The following is a 23657-nucleotide window of genomic DNA, read 5'->3' as shown; positions in this document are numbered from 1 at the left end:
ATGCTCCGCGGATTCTGCGGCATCATACTTGAGGGCATGTTTGTTGCTTCATCTCCGCTCGGTTTATTTTTCTTCGCGCTTTAATCGCTCGAGAGGAGCTAGAAAAGAATCTCGTCTCCGACGAGATCATGCGTTGACAGGCTGGATGACGATAGACGCGAGACGAATTACTTTCGACGAGCTCCAATCAGGATGATTTTCCTCCGTCACTCTTCTATTTTCTCTTCTTCTTCCTTGATTTCCCTCAATTTTTCTCAAGAAATCGAGCGTCATCTCGTTGTTATTAATAAATAAATATAGTTTTCATCATACGAACTTTTCAAGCACTTACACGATCGTTTTAGCGATCGTGCTGCTTGTCCATGAAATCTGACTACTTAAGTATTACTACCTTTACCACCTTTCGCAGTGCCTCACGTGTGACAAAACATTTATTAACAACGTGCTACTCTCTTAAAAGAGGCAAACCGTCTTGCGTCACACGAATTTTTGAATTATGGGGCACTGTTGGAGCCTGCCATCCCGCTGAGCGCATACGCGATGAAGCAGAGAGGCAGAACTTATCCTCGATTTTCCTGGCGCCATAGCCACGAGAATAATAGTGCCGACGCTTTAAGACGATACACACGTACCTGTCAGACGGAGGCGGCTATAAATGGAACGGATGCGCCAGCTGTCAACGTAAGGTCACCCTGCACCCCGTCACAAAGCCATGGTTTCGCTGCCGATCTCCCTCCCATGCGGCGGACCAGCCTCACGCCAAGTCAATGGGAGTATTTTCGGAGTGGAACCGCTCCGGGAATCATTAAGGCGGCCTGCATGCAGTCAACAGCACTAATGACGCGTCTCTTTGTTCGCTCGAGGAAAATTGAAGCCTCGCAGGAGCGAGATGGCCGCAACAATCTTGCGACTGAGATATCCGTTTCAGATACGGCTCTACACACCGCGGTCGGATCGTTCTTTGACTCTGCGCTTTTGACTTTGATTGAGAACGGTCCTCGGAGACGAAGAAATTTTGTAATCTGCGGACCCGAAGATTCGAATCCAGCGATTTGGATACTCCAGTTGACTCGTGAGCGAGCGGATTCTAGAAGACTTGCCGAAGGCAAACCTCGAGATCCATAAATCTAAGAATACGTTGATTTATCGCGTCGCGTCCAAGCGGCCTGCGAGCGTCCGAGCTGCACGTATCCAAAGCTGCAAATATCCTCTCTCTCGAAGCTCGAAGCTCAAGTTGCTCACTCGCATGGCCGCTCGTAGGCTTAATAGACTCTGGCGCGCGAAATCATCCATTTCCCGCGGTAAACGAATTTCGTGAGACCCCATTCCGTACCTTTAAATACCCGCGAGTGGAGCCTAAACACCGGTTGCGCTCAATTCGTGCGATCGCGTGGAGAAGAACGGTTCTCCAGAAAGCCGAAGAGCGAAAATGCGAATTTTTCTTTTTTCCATGAAACTGAAATTTGATGAAATCACGCATTACGTGCTTCTGATCTCTGGGGGAAGGATAATTTTATCTCGCGTGAAATACGGGGACCGGATACGTCTCGTAAAATATCCGAGACGCCGTAACGAAACCCTCGGCGCTCGCGCGGGGCCGACGAGGGGTGGCACAATTAAGCGACCCTAAATTATTCGGCTAATGCAGCGCGACCGGGCGCACCGGAGCAATGAATCACACTTTAATTACGATATCTGTACCGCGAATAAACGCGCACTCGCGTTTCAACCGCGACGGAAACCCTCCCAGAAGAAGAAGCGCTGATTCCTCGGCGCTCGATTGCTTTCGTCCGCGCTTCCGGTGGCTTCGCTCCGCTCGGGGACCCCTTTACCGCTTGCTTGCGAGCGAGCGAAGCGTGCGCTCGTCTTTTTGCCGCCATCCTAATGGTCTAAGTATAGAAACGAGTTCATAAGTGTTTGCGCGTGGCAAATGCGTGCGCGAGTGCATAAATCTGGAACTCGAAGTTGTCAAAATCTCGAGCGACCGCGCAGGATGCGATGCTCGAAATTTTCGGAAAAAAGCTCCTGAACAATTTTTCAGGATACAAAAAAATCAACAAGAAGATCTGATAGTTCGAGTTCAATCTGCAACATTTTCCGTTTTCAGATTTCGCATTTTTCATATTTGGCAATGCAAAATTCCACGATCGCAAGGACTGGAAGAATGAAGCACGCGCGAGGAGACCTCGAATAGCGCGACTTGTCTGCGATTTCCCAGACGTGTAAGCCGTAAAGGGAACAAAGGGCCTCATTTTGCAAAATGAAGCCGCGTCGTAAACCTCGACCCCACCAAGTGCAGGAATTGGATACCTGTTGGAAAAAAGTATTACCCTCGCTTCTGGCGTCCCCGTTACAGTTTGAGCGATGTAACTTTCCCCGCTGCAGTTTGCACCGGCTTCAATGTAACAATACCTCATCTCTCTGAAATATTACGTGTCCCTGCGTTACACGCAAATGCAGAAAGGAAGGCTAAACCTTGACCCACATCCAGGGACGCCTGGAAATCCGCGCGAAAGCGAAAGGAGGAAAATGCGATCCTCTTTTACGCTGCGATTTTTAGCACTTTGAAAAGCACGAAGAGGGAATACCGAGAGTTCTTCTGTATTGTCAGATATAAGTGGATACATTTTCATTATTATTATTGTTCTCCAAATTAAATTATTTTATTATATAATCGGGATTTATTTATAGAATTCTTTTTCGAGGCGATGGGGCAGAAGCGTCGTAAAAACGACGCGATCCCCGACTCTGACAATCATAAAAACAATCCGGACTATTCTCAGCCTCATTAGCGGCACGCGCGGCCCGAAATATATCTGAAAAGCACGACGAGCATTTTATTATTATAATAATATTCTACTGTCCTACTTCATCTTTTCACGTCTCCACAAAGTCGCATGAGTCGTGCGACATCAATTCTACATGAAGAAGAATCATAGAATTGATCCGAATCAGCTTATCGAAAGACAGAATATAGAAGCACAATTTCTACAAAAGCGATAGAAACTCGATTATCAATGGCAAGAGAGTAGTCACCCTCCTCCCTCCGAAGTATTAATAATTCTCTTCTGACTCTCCTATCGATATGCTCGCTCGCACTTATCATTCCGGGACCGACGCAGACGCCAGAGGATGAAGTACTTCAAAGCGCCGAAGCAGCAAGATCATCGCTCACTACTCTGTCTGTTACTCACCTAGCAGATATCGGCCTTACTCGCACAGCCACCTTGATGTTGGCCATGTTACCATCTCGCGGACGACGACGAGCGGCGTCATCCGGGCGTCCGCGTGCCCCGTTATCCACCGTTATCCACCGACAGATCCGTGGCAGAGTTGAAGATCATCTCCGGCAAAGATGGTGATCCTCGATCGATCGATCGATCACTTGGAGCTCAACGAAGAGGACGGAGTGCGCGGCGAGAGTATCACGCGATCACTGGCGGCTCGCATCTCAGCCTGGAGCTTTGGTAGCGCGAGCTGACGACGACGAGGACGAAGAGAAGAGGACCCTGAAGGCGAATGCGTGCACCGGCCGCACGTGTTGCACTGCCGCGATGAAAATACCCTCGACTCGCTCCCGAGACCATCGCGCTCGTGGTTTACCCCACCAGAAGTAAGCGAGCGAGCGAGTGCTTCTCGGCTGTGCCGTTTCGCCCGGACGTTACCCGACTCCTTGCCCCCGACGACACCAGCCCGCAAAAGAGAGCACCACGACTCGTCGGTGAATTATGTGTACAAGTCGTTCCACAAGACAGCAGATACGAGTGACCGGGGTGCGGAGGATGCGGTCTCGAGCTGTCCGAACTGAGCCCGGTTGCTGCCGGGGCTTGAAAGATTTAAAGGTCTACGAGTGCGAGAACGGAGAGATTTAAGTGGCGCAGCTTAAGCTGGAGCCCGAGTGCTCGGGGCTGTCTGCCTCGGGGATCCATGACCTGAGAACCAGGGGATTCGCGGATCTAAAAATATAGATTTCACGACGTCCAGTAGTTTTAGACAAGATCACTCGCAGATCTAGGATTGCCAGATACTAAGCGCGTGGAAGCTTGATATTATTGTAAAAAGCAGCATCTGCGAGTCGACGAAGCCGGGAGATCAGCCGGAAGTCTCGAATCTCAGGATCCAAGCATGCAAGAAGCTAAGGAAGACCCAGAGAAGACCTAAATATTCCAGAATTCAGCGATCGAAGCCTTCAGAAGAGGCAATGTTGTGCAACCCAAGAGCACCTAAAGAAACCTTTTCCTGCATTATCGAAAATCCTTTTTAAAAAATATATTCCCTTCACAGGAAGGTGACGCTCATCATCTGCTCGACGGAAGAAGTCTCAACTTCGCCACTTGGGCCTGCCACCGCGAGGCAAGCCGCGACTTACGGATCGCCCTGTAATTCAGCGGGACGATTCAGCGAAACTTCGTGGAACGGGGAGGGAATAAATGGTCGCTGTTGCGGTATCGTTGATTACGCTACCCCGTCTTGTACAACGAGGGCACAGTCGCACCGGCGCATCTCCCTGTTTAATGGAGTTACTGGGTCAGCGTGGTGCGCGCGTGGGTAGCTTCACACGCGGGGAGAAGGGGGACCAATCGGCGAGGAATTAATCAGAAGGCAATTTGCTGCTGTCTACTGCGTTCGCCCTGTGAGTGAACGTCTCTCATATTTAGCATAGGGAACACGCACGTACATACCAAAACCCAGCTCTCTCTCTCTCTCTCTCTCTCTCTCTCTCTCTCTCTCTATCTATGTCTCTGCCGAGAGGGTATCGTGGTGGTGCTACCCCCCTTTTATGCGCGTATTCCATTTCCCCTTGAGGCGCTTCATCCGTCTTTTATACGGTCTTAAAAGTGCGTCGCGACTTTCACAAGCGAGGGCCTCCTCCCTTTGATCCGTGATATTTTCGGGCTCCGCAACATCGACTAGCGTATTCTCTCTGTGAGATGGAACATCGGCGCCGCGATTCTTACTCTTCGCTCATGGCCGTCAGTAGGACCATCAAGTAGGAGAAAGACGTGCTGAGTACCTGCGAACAATGCATCACGATTAACAGTTTGAAGCTTGACTAACGTTCGAATGTACAAAGCGCTACAGCTTCATTTGATTGTACGTACATGAAAGAGGTAGACGTGTATTTTTCTCCACGCTTCTCTGGTTTGTTGAATTTTGAGATTGGGGAATTGATCTTTATTGCGTGCTCAATACTGACGAATATTTCATGCCAGAACAATATTGCTAACAACTTTATATAGAGAACAAACGAAAGTAACACGTCTTTGAGATAAGATGCTAATCTTGACTACATAATAAAAATAAAAATTAATAGAAGCTTTATGTGGAGCGTTAAATTAAATTATTCGAATAGTGGAGAAATTGTTTAATGTTCATCAGTTATTATTCAGTATATTATGTAAAGATTTCTCAAAGCGACTTGAGCAATAAACATTAGTTTAAGCCGCACGTGCACGAAATATTGTACTTAATTACACGATAGATCGCAGACGTTAGGTATTTAATTTCGAACACTGTTAGGAAGACGGTGACTCACTTGGGTGAAGCTTCTGAGAGACACGTCGCAGAACTTGCCGACGGTGACCCTGGAGGGAATTCTCGATCGTATCATCATGATGTGCAGGCTTCGGCTAAAAGTGCCGCCGATCCAATCGCTCCGGTAAGCCGATTCGCTAACGGCGTCGCTCTGCTTCGTTATAAGTGTTGACCGTAAATTAATTATAGGCGATTGTGAGATCAGCGAGCTGTGCGTTAATGAAGATACATGCGTCGGTAATCGATCGATGCAATTACCGTGCATCGAATCTTTTGTCGCCTGTTAAAACTCTCTTTCGATACCCGTGCCGGCACAATTAATCGGAAAAGGACTTACGGTAATCCGCGTCGGAAGAGTGAGACTTGTGCGATGATATAAATATAATTTACAGATAACAATAAATTTTCTCTAAACGAAAATAGAACGGCTACGCTGTTGCATAAATTTGCGCATGATAATTTTTGCTCTGCAGAAAAAGCGACAGAAATTTTTAACGCTCTAATTATTAAATGATTAATTGCAGACGACAAAATCTAGAGCGAGCGATCGGCACTTGCGAATAAATTTTATGGTGGAGATGCGATGTGTGATTACAGAGTACTCGCCTCGATTATTAATTCGTTTCCACTTGAACTGAACATGAATAGCTCGAGGATAGTGGCGCACAGAAAGCCCGAGTACTTCAAGCACTGTACCTTATTTTGCAGCATCTGGAAGAGCAACGTTTAACGAAAGTTTATATTAACGCATCCTTTAAAAAGACTTTATTTAATATTTACTATGTAAACCTACCGAGGTGATTTGAAATCCCGCGAAGCATACCAGTCCGATGCTAAGAACAAACTGTCCTAACGCCAAGAGATTTAAAACACTCTCGAGCGCATCTGCGAAGCTAAAATTAAAATTAGAAGCGTAAGAATTGCAAGCAATCATTTTTCTATATATACATATTTTTAGTAAATTATACATTTTACTACATTAAATATCCCCTGTCATGCATCAATATTCTGCCAAACAATTTTATATTCCAGTTATTTGAACAGTGACTTCAAAGATTTGTAATTATTTTCAAGACATTTTCAGCATTATATCTTCAATTATGCATATAGCCAAGCTGTAAACTTTGATTTTGGAATTGCATACGCACGCGATTGCATCTTGATGACGCCTGATGCAGTTGACGATGACTCTGTCGATGTCAGGATCATTCCTGTTCACCGTCTCCAGCCTCCTCTGTAGTATCGCGAATTTCGCCGATCCGTGTATTACCGCGACGAGATTGAAACTGGTCGCGCTGCTGATCGTGCAAACCGTTGACAAACCGGCGATTGTATCCAAAAAGTACAGGCACTCAAAGATGGGCGAGGCTGTCTGATTAAAGTAGATGTAGTGAAAAGGAAACGTCCTCTCCACGTCCGATAGAAAATTCATCTAATTGAACAAACGTCGCTTTCTTGAAGCCAGGTAGATCAAATGGACTCGATTGTTCCACTGCGATTAATTAATAAATATTTCTTGTCGTTCGCGCGGATAAAATAATGCAACAAAATGGAATTGTATGAATTATCGAATCATGTTTGGCCAGAAATGAAAAGTCGAGGGAATAATTGATCGCGATGTTGTGGCTCGTCGCAACTGCAACCTCGTCTAATTGATGCTATTATTCGCGATTGATTGCATTATTGGTATCTAATTAGTTTTTCGCTTCAAATTAATTTTTTGCGATTGTTAATGATCAGCGGTTTAATTATTTGCGTAATATGTATAATACATATAGGTGCGTGCACAGATGTTTCCGTAACTGGAGTCCTGTTATACCTTGAAAATTGGTTCGAGCGCGAACAAGGTCGCGATTCCCATCACCATGGTTATGAAGCATTTGGCGAGTCGGTACGCAAACAGGCACTTGTTCCTCAGGATAGCTCTCTCCTCGTAAGACGAGCCGATCCAGTCGTTCCTCATGGTCTCGATCACGTAGAGCATTTCCTTCTGATGAATCGAGAAGACGACGACGCGTATCAAGGAGAGATAACAGACGCAGCAGCTTAAAATAAGCTCGGTCATCTCGTCTACATCGTCCATTTTGTAAGATGCGTGGATCGTCATGGCGATGGACATCGAGAGGAGCTGCAAACGATTGCGAAATTACAAAAACGACGAGATGCCCGATCGCTTGTATCAAGCCAGAACTTGGTACGGAATCAGCGTGGAGATTCGACGACTGCCCGTCGAGCGGAAAAGTTTCACGAGTGATTTCATTTGGGTATTCAGCGTTAATTGTCGCGACAAAGTTTCATTACCTCTCGGGTGCATTGTCGGTCTCCAATGAAGCGAATTTTATTTCAACAGAATTCTACTTGTCGTTCTTACGACTTGGATATAATTTTAAATGTACTCTTATTGTACAATAATTATATCATACATTTTATATTTATTATATAGTTATTATTCTATATTTTATATTATTATACTTTGTTATTGTACATTTTACATCTGTAAGAGGCGAAAAATAACTAGGAGACTGCCTTAGATTTGAACTCGAACTCTCCGGGATCCTTGGTTCACACGCCTAGGTCTTAGGCTGTACGGCCAATACTCCTACTGTTGTGATCAACTTGTTTTCATTCTGATCCTCTATACGACCTGTCAGTCTCGACTATCTTTTCAGATCTTACAGCCGGCCAGCCTGACATTACATTCGTCCCCGAATGTCTCCAAATCGTCGGTTCACTCCACTTGAGTCTCTCCCAACCTCCATTTTTGGTTCACTCTTCTGAGTCCCTCCCAACATCCATTTTTGGTTCACTTTTCTGAGTCCTTCCCAACCTCCATGTTGGTTCACTCCTCTGAGTCCTTCCCAACCTCCATGTTGGTTCACTCCTCTGAGTCCTTCCCAATCTCCATGTTGGTTCACTCCTCTGAGTCCGTCCCGACCTCCATGTTCAGGCTTCACTACCGGCCAGCTGCTTCTCAACTCCCTCCTCTCCGAGGGGTAGCGGATGAATCTCAACTGTCTTCGAGGGGTAGCGGATTTTATCCCACTTCTGAATTGTAAGAGGCGAAAAATAACTAGGAGACTGCCTTAGATTTGAACTCGAACTCTCCGGGATCCCTGGTTCACACGCCTAGGTCTTAGGCTATACGGCCAATACTCCTACTGTTGTGATCAACTTGTTTTCATTCCGATCCTCTATACGACCTGTCAGTCTCGACTATCTTTCCAGATCTTACAGCTCGGCCAGCCTGACATTACATTCGTCCCCGAATGTCTCCAAATCGTCGGTTCACTCCACTTGAGTCTCTCCCAACCTCCATTTTTGGTTCACTCTTCTGAGTCCCTCCCAACATCCATTTTTGGTTCACTTTTCTGAGTCCCTCCCAACCTCCATGTTGGTTCACTCCTCTGAGTCCGTCCCGACCTCCATGTTCAGGCTTCACTACCGGCCAGCTGCTTCTCAACTCCCTCCTCTCCGAGGGGTAGCGGATGAATCTCAACTGTCTTCGAGGGGTAGCGGATTTTATCCCACTTCTGAATTGTAAGAGGCGAAAAATAACTAGGAGACTGCCTTAGATTTGAACTCGAACTCTCCGGGATCCTTGGTTCACACGCCTATGTTTTAGGCTGTACGGCCAATAATACTCCTACTGTTGTGATCAACTTGTTTTCATTCCGATCCTCTATACGACCTGTCAGTCTCGACTATCTTTCCAGATCTTACACATCATATTAGATCATTAACAAGAGAACTCCCGAACTCGAAAATTCCGATTTTAATAACACTTGGCATAAATGTAAGTAACTAGGTAAATAGATGAATTTAGAAATTTTTCGTTGAAGCTAAACAACGGTTTGAAGGGGTGAAACCGCACACTGCGAAGATACAGAGGCTTTCAATTGTTTTCAATATATCTCATAAACCAAATGAAATATCAAAAAATGTTTTATACAAGTTTTGTAGAAAAATAGCTCTATTTAACATCATTCAGTTTTCGAAAAAAAATATTTTCAAGAATTCATCCTTTGTGCCCCCTATATGTATGACAAATTATGTATTGTGCTAAAATTCCAATTTTAATAAAATTTGCCATAAATATAGTTCGAATAAATCCACAAATATAGAAAATTTTAATTGATGCTAAAAAAAGGATTAAAGGCATGACACCACCACTATACGATATAAAAGTTGCGGCCGGCCTACGTGACAGCCACAAGTCAATGAAGCGCCAGGCGCTTCAGAATAGTACATGGCGCCACTGCCACCGGCTTGCTTGCGGCGCGGCGCGTTCTCTCGCAAACAAGATCCAACACGCAGCATATAAGGATATAAGGAGGGACCCCAAGTAGCGATGAGTAGATTCTTCCAGGCGCTAGACGTCTACTTGAGGAACTCCCCAAGGCACTCTCTCCTATCACTAGACGATGCTGTCGCTAATCGCCTTCTGTAACCGTCTTTCTCAAGCATATTCTCTCTGTCAGATGGAACTCCGGCACCGCGATTCTTATTCTTCGGTCATGATCGTGAATAGGACCATCATGTAGGAGAAAGACGTACTGAGCACCTGCGAACAATGCATCACGATTAACAGTTTGAACCTTGACTAACGTTTGAATGCACAAAGCGCTACCAGCTTCATTTGATTGTAGATACATGAAAAAGGTAGACGTGTATTTTTTTCCACGCTTCTCTCATCTCTCCAATTTTGAGATTGGAAAATTGTTCTTTATTGCTTGCTCAATATTCGTCAATATTGAACGAGCAATATTGCAATGTTTGATGTAGAGAACCAATGAAGGAAGAAACATTTTTTTGAAATACGATGCTATCTTTGCCATATAAAGTAAAACTTAAAGAAACCCGCGGAGCGTAAAATTATTCTAATCCTGGAGAAATTGTTTAACGTTCATCAGTTATTATTCAGTATATTCTATAAAGTTTTCTCGAAGAGACTTGAGCAATAAATGTTAGTTTCAGCAGCGTGCGCACGAAATATTATACCTAATTACACGATTGAATCACAGACGGTTAAATTTAATTTCGGACACTGTTAGGCAGACGGTGACTCACTTGGGTGAAGCTTCTGAGAGACACGTCGCAGAACTTGCCGACGGTGATCCTGGAGGGAATTCTCGACCGTATCATCACGATTTGCAGGCTTCGGCCAAAAGTGCCGCCGATCCAATCGCTCCGGTAAGCCGATTCGCCAACGGCGTCGCTCTGCTTCGTTATGAGCGTTGGCCGTAAATTAATTACAAGCGATTGTGAGATCAGCGAGCTGTGCGTTAATGAAGATACATGCGTCGGTAATCGGTCGATGCAATTACCGTGCATCGAATCTTTTGTCGCTTGTTAAAACTCTCTTTCGATACCCATGCCGGCGCAATTAAATCGGAAAAGGACTTACGGTAATCCGCGTCGGAAGAGTGAGATTTGTGCGATGATATAAATATAATTTGAACAGATAACAATACCTAAATTTTCTCAAACGACTATAGAACGGCTACGCTGTTGCATAAATGTGCGCACGATGATTTTTGCTTTGTAAAATTTTAAATGATCTGATAATTAAATTATTAATTGCAGACGGACAAAATCTAGAACGAGCGATCGGCACTTGCGAATAAATTTTATGGAGATGCGATGAAACGACGTGTGATTGCAGATACTTGCCTCGATTATTAATTTATTTCCACTTAGACTGAACATGTATAACTCGAGGATAGTCAAGATCAGAAAGATCAAGGTCTGATATAGCTGTATGTTATCGTGCAGCATCTGAAACAGCAACGTTTTATAATAACTTTAAGAAAGACTTTATTATAACGTATCTTTTAGAAAATGCATTTTTTATTTAATATGTGTTATTTAAACCTACTATGGCGAGTTGAAATCCCGCAAAACAAACCAGACCGATGCTAGTAACAAACTGTCCTAACACCAAGAGATTTGAAATCCTCTCGAACGCATCCGCGAAACTAAAATTGAAATTAAAAGCGTGAGAGTTGTTAGCAATAATTGTTTGTAATTAGCAATAAGAATTAAAAGCAATAATTTTTCTATATATGAATATTTTTATTAAATTTTAATTTTATTTTATTTTCATTACATTTTACTATATTCTGCATAAATGTCCTCTGTCACGCTTCAATATTCTTCCAAACAATTTTATATTTTATAAATATTTTGACTTCAAAAATTTTCAATTATTTACAACAAGTTTTCAGCATTGTATCTTCAATTATGTACATAGCGAAACTGTAAACTTTGATTTTAGAATTGTTACGCACGTGATTGCATCTTGATGACGCCTGATGCAGTTGGCGATGACTCTGTCGACATCGGGATCATCCCTCTTTATCGTCTCCAGCCTCCTCTGCAGCATCATGAATTTCACTGATCCGTGTATTGCCACGATGAGAGTGAAACTAGTCGCACTAGCGACCGTCCAACCCGCTGACAAACCACCGATTGCATCGACGACATACAGGTACTCGTAGATCGGCGAGACTGTCTGATTGGCGAAAAAATAACCGTGAAAGGGAAGCGTCCTCTCCACATCCGATAGAAAATTCATCTAATTGAACAAACGTCACATTCTTGAAGTCGGAGAGATCAAATGGACTCGATTGTTCCACTGCGATTAATTAATAAATATTTCTTGTCGTTCGCGCGGATAAAATTATGCAACAAAATGGAATTGTATGAATTGATAGAATCATAGTTGGCCGGAAATGGATAGTCGAGGGAATAATTGATCGCGATGTTGTGGCTCGTCGCAACTGCAACCTCGTTCTAATTGATGCTATTATTCGCGATTGATTGCATTATTGGTATCTAATTAGTTTTTCGCTCCAAATTAATTTTTTGCGACTAATTAATGATCAGCGGTTTAATTATTTGCGTAATATGTATAATACGTGCGTGCACAGATGTTTCCGTAACAGGAGTCCTCTACCTCGAAAATTGGTACGAGCACGTACACGAATCCGTTTCCGACTATTACGGTTATGAAGTATTTGGCGAGTCGGTACGCAAGCAGACACTTGTTCCTCAGGATAGCTCTCTCCTCGTAAGACGAGCCGATCCAGTCGTTCCTCATGGCCTCGATCACATAGAGAATGTCCTTCTGATGAAACGAGAAGATGATGACGCGTATCACGGAGAGATAACAGACACAGCCGAATAAAATACGCTCGTTCACCTCGTCTACATCGTTGGTGTTGTAAAATATGTCGATGGTCAAGGCGATGGACAGCGAGAGAAGCTGCAAACGACTGCAAAATTACAAACGACGAGACGCCCGATCGCTTGTATCAAGCCAGAACTTGGTACGGAATCAGCGTGGAGATTCGACGACTGCCCGTCGAGCGGAAAAGTTTCGCGAGTGATTTCGTTCGGGTATTTAGCGTTAATTGTCGCGGTAAAGTTTCATTACCTCTTGGGTGTTATTGTCGGTCTCCAATGAAGCGAATTTTATTTCAGCAGAATTCTACTTGCCGTTCTTACGACTTGGATATAATTTTAAATGTACCTTTTATTGTACAATAATTATATTACACATTTTATATTTATTATATAGTTATTATTCTATATTTTATATTATTGTAATTTATTATTGTACATTTTATATTATATTACATCATTAACTAATAAGGGACCCTCTCGAACCCGAGATATTTCCGAGAAAAGAAAGCAAAAATCTCGATATAGAATAGTGGTTGCACGCCTTTGGTCCGTTTTTAAGCATCAATTAAAAGTTTCTATATTAATATCTTTATTCTATAGTTATGGCAAATTTTATTAAAAGTAGGATTTTAGCATGATACATAACTTGTCATATAGGGGGCACAAAGGATGAATTCTTGAAAATATTTTTTTTCTAAAAATGAATGATGTTAAATAGAGCTATTTTTCTACAAAACTTGTAAAAAACATTTTTTGATATTTCATTTGGTTTACGAGATATATTGAAGGAAATGGAAAACCTCCGTATCTTTGCAGTGTGGTTTCACCCCTTCAAACCATTTTTTAGCCGGAACGAAAAATTTCTAAATTCATGTATTTACCTAGTTACTTACATTTATGCCAAGTGTCATTAAAATCGGAATTTTCGAGAGGTTCCCTTGTAAGTAATCCGGGTCGTGTCTAGATAGTAAGGAATCAAGATACATACTTATGATAGCACAACGTAACTTGTATATTAATTCAATACAGCAGAGTAAACAATCTTTAAAAAACAAAAGTCTCCAAAACATCGCTAAACCATTGAATTGTCACCACCTAGTCTGTGCAACCCAGATTATTTAGTTAATGATCTAATGTATAACTATTTAAGCTTCGCCCTTAAATTTTCAGATTGCTAATACCTTACAACTAAAGCTTCAAGTTATTCATTTAAAAAAATCCATTTTAAGCTCAATAATCATTTTACGCACCATGAAAAGCAAGAAGACCACGTGGCAGATTCTGAACACGGTCGCGCTGAAAGGACGATCTTCTTTCAAGGGCCAGACGGCGATCAATTTGCTGATTACCAGGATGGGCCTGATCAGCTTGTCGTACTCCTCGTCGACTTGTACTTGATGCTTCATCGTTCTTTTCCTGTCGACCAACCGATTATCGGGTTTCGATGTGACCGCGACCGGCGGCTCTCCACGACTGCGGAAAAGTCCGGAAGTCCATCGCTCGCGATCCCTCGGGGGGGGCGAAGAGCCGATCACCGAGGGTGCCAATCTTCTCTACCCTGTTATTCCGGACGTTCGATCGCGCAAACGACGAGATAACGACCGGATATCGCTCTCGTAGGTGGCATAATGCACGAAGTTCCGAACTAGCGCTAACGGGACCCTGCAAACTTTCCCGCGATTGCATAGACGTCGCCTTGCCTCCCCTTTGACGCGAAAAGAATTTCCATCATTTTTTAATATTACTATGTAGCATCGCTGCGCATTTTGTTGCACATTCATTTCTTACTATTTTACAATAATTGATGTATTTTTGCAGATTTGTCGAACGCTCTTCAGAACTCTTCTTCCTTTCAAGAAGAATGGATTCGGTAATTTCTCTTTGGTGCTTCACGCCCCGCGATTGTTCCACGTTCTACGCCGATGTCTCGGGGGTGGCGTGCAGTTACGAATATTCTATGTAATCACGATGAGTGTAGGGAGATAATAGAACGTGGGAGAATAATAGATGATATACGTTCTGTCTCGCTAAGTGATTTTTGACTTTATTACAGGGAGACTTGGGAATGGCAGAGAGACGGAACGGCGTCAGGGGGTGTCTGCGATGCATCCTGGATTTTCCTGTTGAAAACGAGCGAAGCGGAGACGTCGGAGGGATGTTACGCAGGAGTATAACAGGTGCAGGTACAAAGGAAACGTGAGTAAAAAAATATCATGTTATTTATTACCATTTATTGCGCGTGATAAATGTACGTGTATTACGGGTGGCTGCTGGTAGCCGACAGCATGCATATGCATGAGCCTGTATTTCCATACGATCGGGAATTCCCGCGGAACGATAAATATGCATCCGGCCGAGAGATCACGATGAGGTAGACGCAGAAACGCCTACACGTGTAATGTAACTCCGGGAAATAACAAAAATCTCGATAAAAACAATCGCGATTTTTCAATTACGAATCTCGTGATGTCGCGCGTCCCCGTATTTTGCTCTAAACTCATCTCAAAATCAATTGCGTAATAAGCATTTAAATCGCTCTTTTACGCACAGTTTTCCTAAAGTGTACACACTTTTCTCTCGATTTCCCGAATTTCGCATTCCTTTACGCGTGTTTTAAATATTTAAGCGAAGAGATGAGTACCTTTTTATTTAAACGTATTAGTATTCTTGTCCCGCGATCGGGCGAACTTCTTTGAAATTTCATTTAGAACTTGAACTTGAACTGGAATTTTAGTCCGCATCTTTCAAATCTCAATTTAATTTAAATGGTCGATAAATCAGTCGATGTCTCGCGAGAGAGAATCGAAGCGAAGCGCCGCTGCCTTCACGTCGCTCGCTCTATTGAGAGGCACTGCGCATAGTCGTGTTTGCGCGGCGGCACTGCGATGACTCATAGATAACTTATCGGCAAGTAGTTTTGATGATCATCCAGTTGCCTGTTGCTGCGACTGACAGTCTCGCGGGATATGATCGAGCAACGTAAAAGCGCGCGATGATCACGAGGATGACCTGCGCCCGATCAACCTGAGCGTGAGGACAGCGTGAGCGACATCGTTCACCTGAACGTCGGCGGCACCAGGTAGCTCCCTGTCACTTGTTGTTTCGTTTCCTCCCTCGCCGTTTCGATGCTTACAGGATTTTAATTCTGGGAAGTTGAGGCATCGCTTAGCTCTGTTAACTCCAGCTGCAGAATGTTGCTTTCTGTTTCTCGCACGGCATCTTGCGCTTTATTTATTTAACATTTTTCTTTGAAGAATAAAAAAAAGTCGGTGTAAAATATTGTTCTCTCTCCAGATTCTCCACGTCCCGCCAAACGCTGTCGTGGATTCAGGACTCGTTCTTTCACGGCGCTGCTGAGCAACCGCATCGACAGCCACAAGGACGAGAGTGGCGCGCTGTTCATCGACAGGGACCCAAAGTTGTTCTCCATTATATTGAATTACCTGCGAGCGAAGGATATTGATCTGAAGACTGTGGACATTCGCACCCTGAGACACGAGGCTGAGTACTATGGCATCACTCCGCTGGTCAAGCGCCTGATGCTCTGCGAAGACCTAACGCAGTCGTCCTGCGGTGATGTGCTGTTCTACGGCTACCTGCCACCTCCAAGTAAGCCAGAATAATTGCAGAGTGTAATTGTAATTAAAATGAGATTGATATAGCTTGATAATTACAACGACTCCTTTTTCCTTGAAGACATACCACTTCAAGAACCCATCGCGATAACGTCAAACGTCAGCGAAGTGACCGTTCATGCTCGAATCGGCGCCACTGCAAATTCCAGAACCGATGGGTCGTCCAATGGATTGGTCCTCGCAAGCTGCGGCGACCAGCAGCTCTACGAATCAGAATCCCACTGGTAATTGAAGATTTCTGTCTATAGTTCAGCCGGGTGAAAATTCTTTAAGCTATTTGAAGAAGCTGATTTATATAAAGTATAGTTATATAATATCGATTTAATTAGGATAGAGCCTCTGAGGGCAGTGATGACACTTAGAGATAGTAAGTATATGACTGATATATTTTTTTTAAATTAACAAAAAGTCGGAAGAAAGAAGAGAGTAGAAGGATGAGTGAGAATGACGGAGTGAGGATGACGGAGAATAAAGGAGATCGAAAAATCTTCTCATTTAGTGGCATCAATGCATTTTTCATACCCTTTTTTATATTTGTTACAAGTTTTAAATATCTATCGAATAATTCTTGAAAAAGTTCCTTTTTAATATAACCCTTGTCACGAAACAAAAGACCGGTAAGTTTTTTTAGTCAAATTTGCCACAGGTTTTCTATCGTCAATATTTCCTTTTGTCAGCGTAAATGCTTGAATTTCTCCTTTCTCATTAATTATCAAATGTAATTTAAAGTCGAAAAACCAGCCATATGTACTCTTGCTTAATTTTGCAATTCCGGCAAAAACCTTATTTCTTGATATTCTTTTTGCATGGCAAACTGCAATAGAAGTTGCATCTATATATGAAATTCCTGTATTTCTTGCCTGTCCAAATAACCATTGTGACAATAACGCTAAGTACCACAAAATCCGTGGTTTTAAGGCAATGAATCGATCATACGAGGGTAGAGTTAAAAACTCTGATTTGTATAATAATTTGAGATAACCTACGTAAAAAGATTTGAAATTTTTACATCTGGATTGGTGGTAAAGCAAAATTATTGTTAAACTTCCAGAGTATTTGATTTCTGGTATTCTAGTAGCCATTGGACAGTAGCTCATCTGCAAAATTTTTATCAATAGCATTACAAAAATCATCAGTGAAACAGAAAATTTCTGTTATATCTTTATTTATGGCTGTGGTTTTAAAGCATTTAATGGCAATTTATCCTATTTTCTTGCCTTTTCTACCGTTTGTTAATCCATAGTTGGGGGTTGAAGGCCTTTTTATCGATATATAAAAATTTTTTCTGTTGCATCTTTTCAAGCAATAAAATATCCTAAATCAAGAATATTGGTAATTCTTTATAGGGAAGGTAGACATGCATGTAGGAAATTCTGATGGTCAGCAGTCAGGAACTCCTCGTCAAGTCAGCAGTCCAAGAGAACAATCATCAGATTCGTTAGGAAGTGGAGCAGGAAGATCTAACAATAATTGGGGACATGATCAACAACAAGCTTTTCAGCAGGTTAATGTTCTAGCAGATAATAGTTGCTTATTTTGGGCTGTTACTCTTGCTCATTTAATACCTGTTAAAGACAATGATGTTTTATTTCAACAAAGATATGAAGCTTTGTTTGGAAGTGAAGAAATTGTATCTCAAAGCTTGAGTAGTGTTAGAACGTCAATTCAGAATTACAATCCTTTAGATGGTGTTCCTGACAGTAACAGACTTAGAGAATTAATAAGAGAAACATTTCGTAATAGAGTAGTCAACTATATGTCAGATAACAGGAGCATATTTGAAAGATTTATTGCAGGAGATTTTGATAAGTATTTAGATGATATGAGAGAGCTAGATAATCAGCTGTTAGAGCAATATCAAAGAGACTTGGGAAAACCTGAAAATCAAGAAAAGTTATTGGCAGTTATGATTGATTTGGGTGACCTGCATTGGGTAACATTGGTGATCCTGAATAATAATTCAGAAAAAATTAAATTAGGAAAAGAAGCTTTTAGAAGATTATTAAAAAATACAGTTGATAAGTTGTATAGTAACGAGGAGTATGACCAAGTACTTGACCTTTTGAAAGTTGATTCTATAAAAAATGTTTTGCTTAGCGAAGATAGTTCAGATTTGGATGTTTTGCATGTTCAACGTACCATGGCACGAGTAAAAAACCAGAAGGGCTGCTATGAAGATGCGCTAGAGATTTTTAACAGCATAAAAAACAAAATACATGTAGAAAGTTTAAATACATTGCATGATAGTTCTAGAATGGAAGACATCGAGCTTAATAAGCTTTGTTTATTAGTCTCAAGTGATATAGCATATACCAAACATTTGATGGGTAACTATGAGGACTCATGTAAAGAGTACAAAATTTTATATGACAGAGTGATGAAACTTGCAATTAACAGTGATGTAAGTAAATTGTCGTATGAGATTTATGACAATATTTTGAAATCGGAAAAATATCTAAATATTTTAGCATTGGATTCAAAGTATCTTAATATTTTGAAAATCAGAAGTGATATCGCTTATGAACTTACATCTTTAGCTAATGCGAAACAAAAGTCTTTGCCAAACAAAAGATTACAAGATGAAACGAAATTCAATGAAGTGTTACAACATTATCAAGATGCACTTAACATTTATGAAGAGGTTTATGAAATAAAAAGAACTGATGCAGTATTTAGTCAAGATATTGTGAAGAATATACGTGATATTGCATTTGTTAATAATAACCTTGCTAGTTTAAAATCATCTAACCACAAAAATGAGGTAAGGCTAAATCAAACATTAAGTCATTATAATAAGGCTTTTGAAATGTATGCCAGGGTACTTACAATTCAAGAAAAAGAGCAATGGGAAACTCACCCAGCAAATTCAAGAACTGTGCAAGATATTCTGCATGCTGCACGTAATATTGCATATACGCATAATAAGCTTGGTGATTTAAAACTATCAATAAGCAATCCAGAGGAAGCACTACGACATTACAAAGAAGCACTAGTAACTTACGAAGAGGTTCTTGAGATTCAAAACAACCTAAAACATGAACATACTTTAAACACTCTACGTGATATCGCACACACAAATAATAATCTTGGCAGATTAAAATCACAAGACAATCCAGTAGAAGCATTGGAACACTACAAAAAAGCATCTGAAATATATGAAAAGGTTCTTGAGATTCAAAACAACAACCGAGATAAAGAACATGAACATACTTTAAACACTCTACGTGATATTGCATTTGTTAATAATAACCTTGCTAGTTTAAAATCATCTAATCACAAAAATGAGGTAAGTCTAAATCAAACATTAAGTCATTATAATAAGGCTTTTGAAATGTATGCCAGGGTACTTACAATTCAAGAAAAAGAGCAATGGGAAACTCACCCAGCAAATTCAAGAACTGTGCAAGATATTCTGCATGCTGCACGTAATATTGCATATACGCATAATAAGCTTGGTGATTTAAAACTATCAATAAGCAATCCAGAGGAAGCACTACGACATTACAAAGAAGCACTAGTAACTTACGAAGAGGTTCTTGAGATTCAAAACAACCTAAAACATGAACATACTTTAAACACTCTACGTGATATCGCACACACAAATAATAATCTTGGCAGATTAAAATCACAAGACAATCCAGTAGAAGCATTGGAACACTACAAAAAAGCATCTGAAATATATGAAAAGGTTCTTGAGATTCAAAACAACAACCGAGATAAAGAACATGAACATACTTTAAACACTCTACGTGATATTGCATTTGTTAATAATAACCTTGCTAGTTTAAAATCATCTAACCACAAAAATGAGGTAAGGCTAAATCAAACATTAAGTCATTATAATAAGGCTTTTGAAATGTATGCCAGGGTACTTACAATTCAAGAAAAAGAGCAATGGGAAACTCACCCAGCAAATTCAAGAACTGTGCAAGATATTCTGCATGCTGCACGTAATATTGCATATACGCATAATAAGCTTGGTGATTTAAAACTATCAATGAGCAATCCAGAGGAAGCACTACGACATTACAAAGAAGCACTAGTAACTTACGAAGAGGTTCTTGAGATTCAAAACAACCTAAAACATGAACATACTTTAAACACTCTACGTTATATCGCACACACAAATAATAATCTTGGCAGATTAAAATCACAAGACAATCCAGTAGAAGCATTGGAACACTACAAAAAAGCATCTGAAATATATGAAAAGGTTCTTGAGATTCAAAACAACAACCGAGATAAAGAACATGAACATACTTTAAACACTTTACGTGATATTGCACACACAAATAATAACCTTGGCAGATTAAAATCACAAGATAATCCAGTAGAAGCATTGAAACACTACGAAAAAGCATCTAAAATATATAAAGAGGTTCTTGAGATTCAAATAAGAACACTAGGTGAAGAGCATGATAAAACTAAGAAGACTAAAAAAAAACTTGAAGATACAAAAGCTTGGATGAATAAATAAGCTTGTCTTTTCGATTCTAATATCACCTTGTCTTTCTGATGTAGAAGTAATTGGATTGTTTGGAAATAATATTGGTAGGTAGTTTAGGCTATGAAAAGAATAGAGGTATAATCTGTCAAATGGAAGAAAATTTACAACAGAATTCAAAGTAGAAGCTATGAAATTAGTTAAAAAATCAGGAAAGCTAATAGCAAAACTAGCAAGACAGTTAAATGTATAGTTCTTCTCATAATAATCCAAACAAGATAAAATATGGTTTTATAGTAAGCAGAGTTAAGTATAACAACACACATAGTTATGTTTTGTTCGGCCTATTATAAGAAGGGCTATAAACCCTGGTGGATTAGGCCGGTGGATAAAAAAGTATAAAAGAAGCTTTGGACAACCGTTAGACTATGTATCCGTTCAGCTAAGCGGTGTGAGAGACAATAGACAGGAGATTTTGGAAAGGGTTTAATTTCTTTTGTTTCCAAGTCAAATATAATGAAATTATTCGTTCAAGGAATGTATTTCCTCGTTCAGATTGTGTAAAATATGAGTTTTTGCGATAAATGACATAATGGTTTGGTAGAGACTGTGGTCCATATTCTCAGTTCACTTTTATCAATAAATGCGCGTATTTATTTCTGATATTCTATAATATATGTAACGTGAACTATATACTAAATGCACGCATTTATCATAAAAGTGAGCTGAGAATATGGACCTATAACTTTAAATCCCACAATTAGGTTCATCCGTTATATAGTCCCCCCACAAGAACCGTGCATGCAGCTTTCCCGCACACGGCTCCACAGTATAGCATTCACAGCATTTGCTTTTGCTGCTATCTAGTTTATATACTTAATAAACTTTAATTAACAGTAATATCAATGTTATGATTTCTCTTATTCAATGAAACTATTATGTAAGACATACTACTTACATGATTGAGTGGTAAATTAATAATTATAATATTGATATGATATTATTGTTTCCCCAACTGCTGATGCTTCCGATTTAAAGCCAACTGTTGGCCAACCAACATGTGCTGCTCGGGTTATTACTTATAATATACTCTCTATTTTTGCAACATTCGTCGAAGGATTATAAAATGGGTATTAAACGATACAGCTAATAGCATTATATCGCCAATATGTAAATTCTGAGAAATGAATGAATTCTGAGAATGTTCGACGAATGTTGCAAAAATAGAGAGTATATTATAAGTAATAACCCGAGCAGCACATGTTGGTTGGCCAACAGTTGGCTTTAAATCGGAAGCATCGGCAGTTGGGAAAACAATGTTGACCGACATCGTTAAAATGCTTTCCTTTTTTATTATTTCATACTCGAATTAAATATATGATGTCGCGAGCGTGCGTCTAACGCGAATCGGTCACGGCAGCGAGAGCGGCAAAGTTCGTCAGCTGACAACGTCAGTGTCAACTCGCAGATCAATAAAAAAGATCTGCCAGTCTGTTTATGAAATTCGTCGGTTTTGGTTTCTAAGACATCATAAATATTTATATATTGATTTAACGTCGGTCCTCGGAAACCGAGCGCGAAATAAAAGGACCGTCTTTGGAGAAATCGTCTCAGTCTTGCAAGATATCTCGGAAATACACGATTGCTGACTCATACTTTGTTCTGTGTGCGCGGTTACCGGATTAGTATTCGGAGTAATTCGTTGTGTGTTTAGTGTTTAATTGTAACTTTATTATTAAAAAATACAGTCTATTTCAAGTTATAGAAACGCTTGTGTTTCCTTCTATGCGTGCGCGAGTGTCCGCGAGTGACATCAAGCTATTCTTTATCATATGATAAGACATTGTAAAAGACATTGATAAAATATATGTTTTGTTTCTTTATAAATTTTATCTGTTTTGAAATAGCCTGCAGTATTTGTAACCATTTTAGTGTAACATTATTTAATAACATTAATCGATCGACGACGCAATACCAATCGTCGGGCCAACATGATAAACGTTGGGTAATCAACATAAATCCAATATAAGACCAATGTTTATGTGCTGCTCGGGAAGTAGGTCTCTCGCGCTTTTATATTGCATTAAGTAGAGAGATATTTATGAAGAAATGTTGAGACAACACATTTAATGACAATTGCAAGAACATATAAGAATAGTTTCTTAAAAATATTAATATGTTTTTTTAATGTAGTTATTTAGATATTATTGTATTATATTTAGATATTCATATTAGATACTATAGCTGGCGCTTGTTCCTCGCGCGCTTCGCGCGCTCGGTATATTTGGAAAATATAAAGCATAAAGAACGTATTGTTTTACGATGCGCACATTTTTAGAAGCTGCAAGACGATTGCAGCCTATGTTACTCAGGAAGATCTAAGCTATCCACCAGTGAAAGATTTTTTCAAATCGGTTTAGTAGTTTCTGAGATTACCCCAAACAATGAAACAAACTTTACCTCTTTATATATTAGTATAGAAGTATGGATATAGATAAGGATATAGATAAGGAAAATATTTTATTAATATTTGAGTATTAATATATAAGTATTATATAAGTATCATTATTATTATATAAATATTTTTGTATATTGTTTGTATTGAATGTTTTTTATTTCAAATACTGGTAAGGTTTTCTGCAGTTTCCCTTACCCTCGCAACGAATGTTGATATTTGTATAATAAATCGGCTGCAGACGTAAAAAATAAATAAATTAATTTCGTTATTTTATCTACTATGGTTTTTCCTTTAATAATTTCCTTTAATAAAAACTTTGTCTTCTCTCCTGCAACTTTCTTCCCATTTCCTTTATCACCCGGGACTAACGACACCTCATAGTTTGCCGAAGTATATACAT

The 23657-nt window shown here is 40.5% G+C and overlaps 2 protein-coding genes across 5 annotated transcripts in view; one reads left to right on the top strand and one right to left on the bottom strand.

Moving 5' to 3' along the window:
* Positions 1–4611: 4611 nt before the first annotated feature.
* Positions 4612–14177, bottom strand: LOC105278800 (putative odorant receptor 92a). 4 transcript variants are annotated; one of them, XM_026974265.1, is made up of 7 exons: positions 13971–14177; positions 7355–7663; positions 6684–6967; positions 6329–6428; positions 6142–6246; positions 5537–5686; positions 4612–5014 (listed from the first exon to the last, which is right to left on the bottom strand). In XM_026974265.1, exons 1-7 carry the CDS (start codon positions 14124–14126, stop codon positions 4955–4957), a joined length of 1164 nt encoding a protein of 387 aa, XP_026830066.1. In that variant the 5' UTR covers positions 14127–14177; the 3' UTR covers positions 4612–4954. The 4 variants fall into 4 exon arrangements, with proteins under 4 accessions (XP_026830066.1, XP_026830067.1, XP_011336456.2 ...); XM_026974266.1 differs by having other exon boundaries at positions 6684–6907; XM_011338154.3 differs by lacking the exons at positions 4612–5014; positions 5537–5686; positions 6142–6246; ... (1 more) ...; positions 6684–6967; positions 7355–7663 and adding exons at positions 9601–10096; positions 10603–10752; positions 11206–11310; ... (1 more) ...; positions 11823–12109; positions 12491–12799.
* Positions 14178–15617: 1440 nt separating this feature from the next.
* LOC105278802 (BTB/POZ domain-containing protein KCTD3) overlaps positions 15618–23657 on the top strand; it is a 26171-nt gene continuing 18131 nt past the window's right edge. Inside the window, exon 1 of the mRNA XM_026974399.1 lies at positions 15618–15799. The gene's annotated coding sequence lies outside the window, so the exon portion shown is untranslated. The remainder of the gene's footprint in view (positions 15800–23657) is intronic.

Source organism: Ooceraea biroi, chromosome 12, assembly GCF_003672135.1.
Source record: "Ooceraea biroi isolate clonal line C1 chromosome 12, Obir_v5.4, whole genome shotgun sequence".
Taxonomy (NCBI): Eukaryota; Metazoa; Arthropoda; class Insecta; order Hymenoptera; family Formicidae; genus Ooceraea; species Ooceraea biroi.
This window is presented reverse-complemented; position numbering and strand designations above follow the sequence as displayed.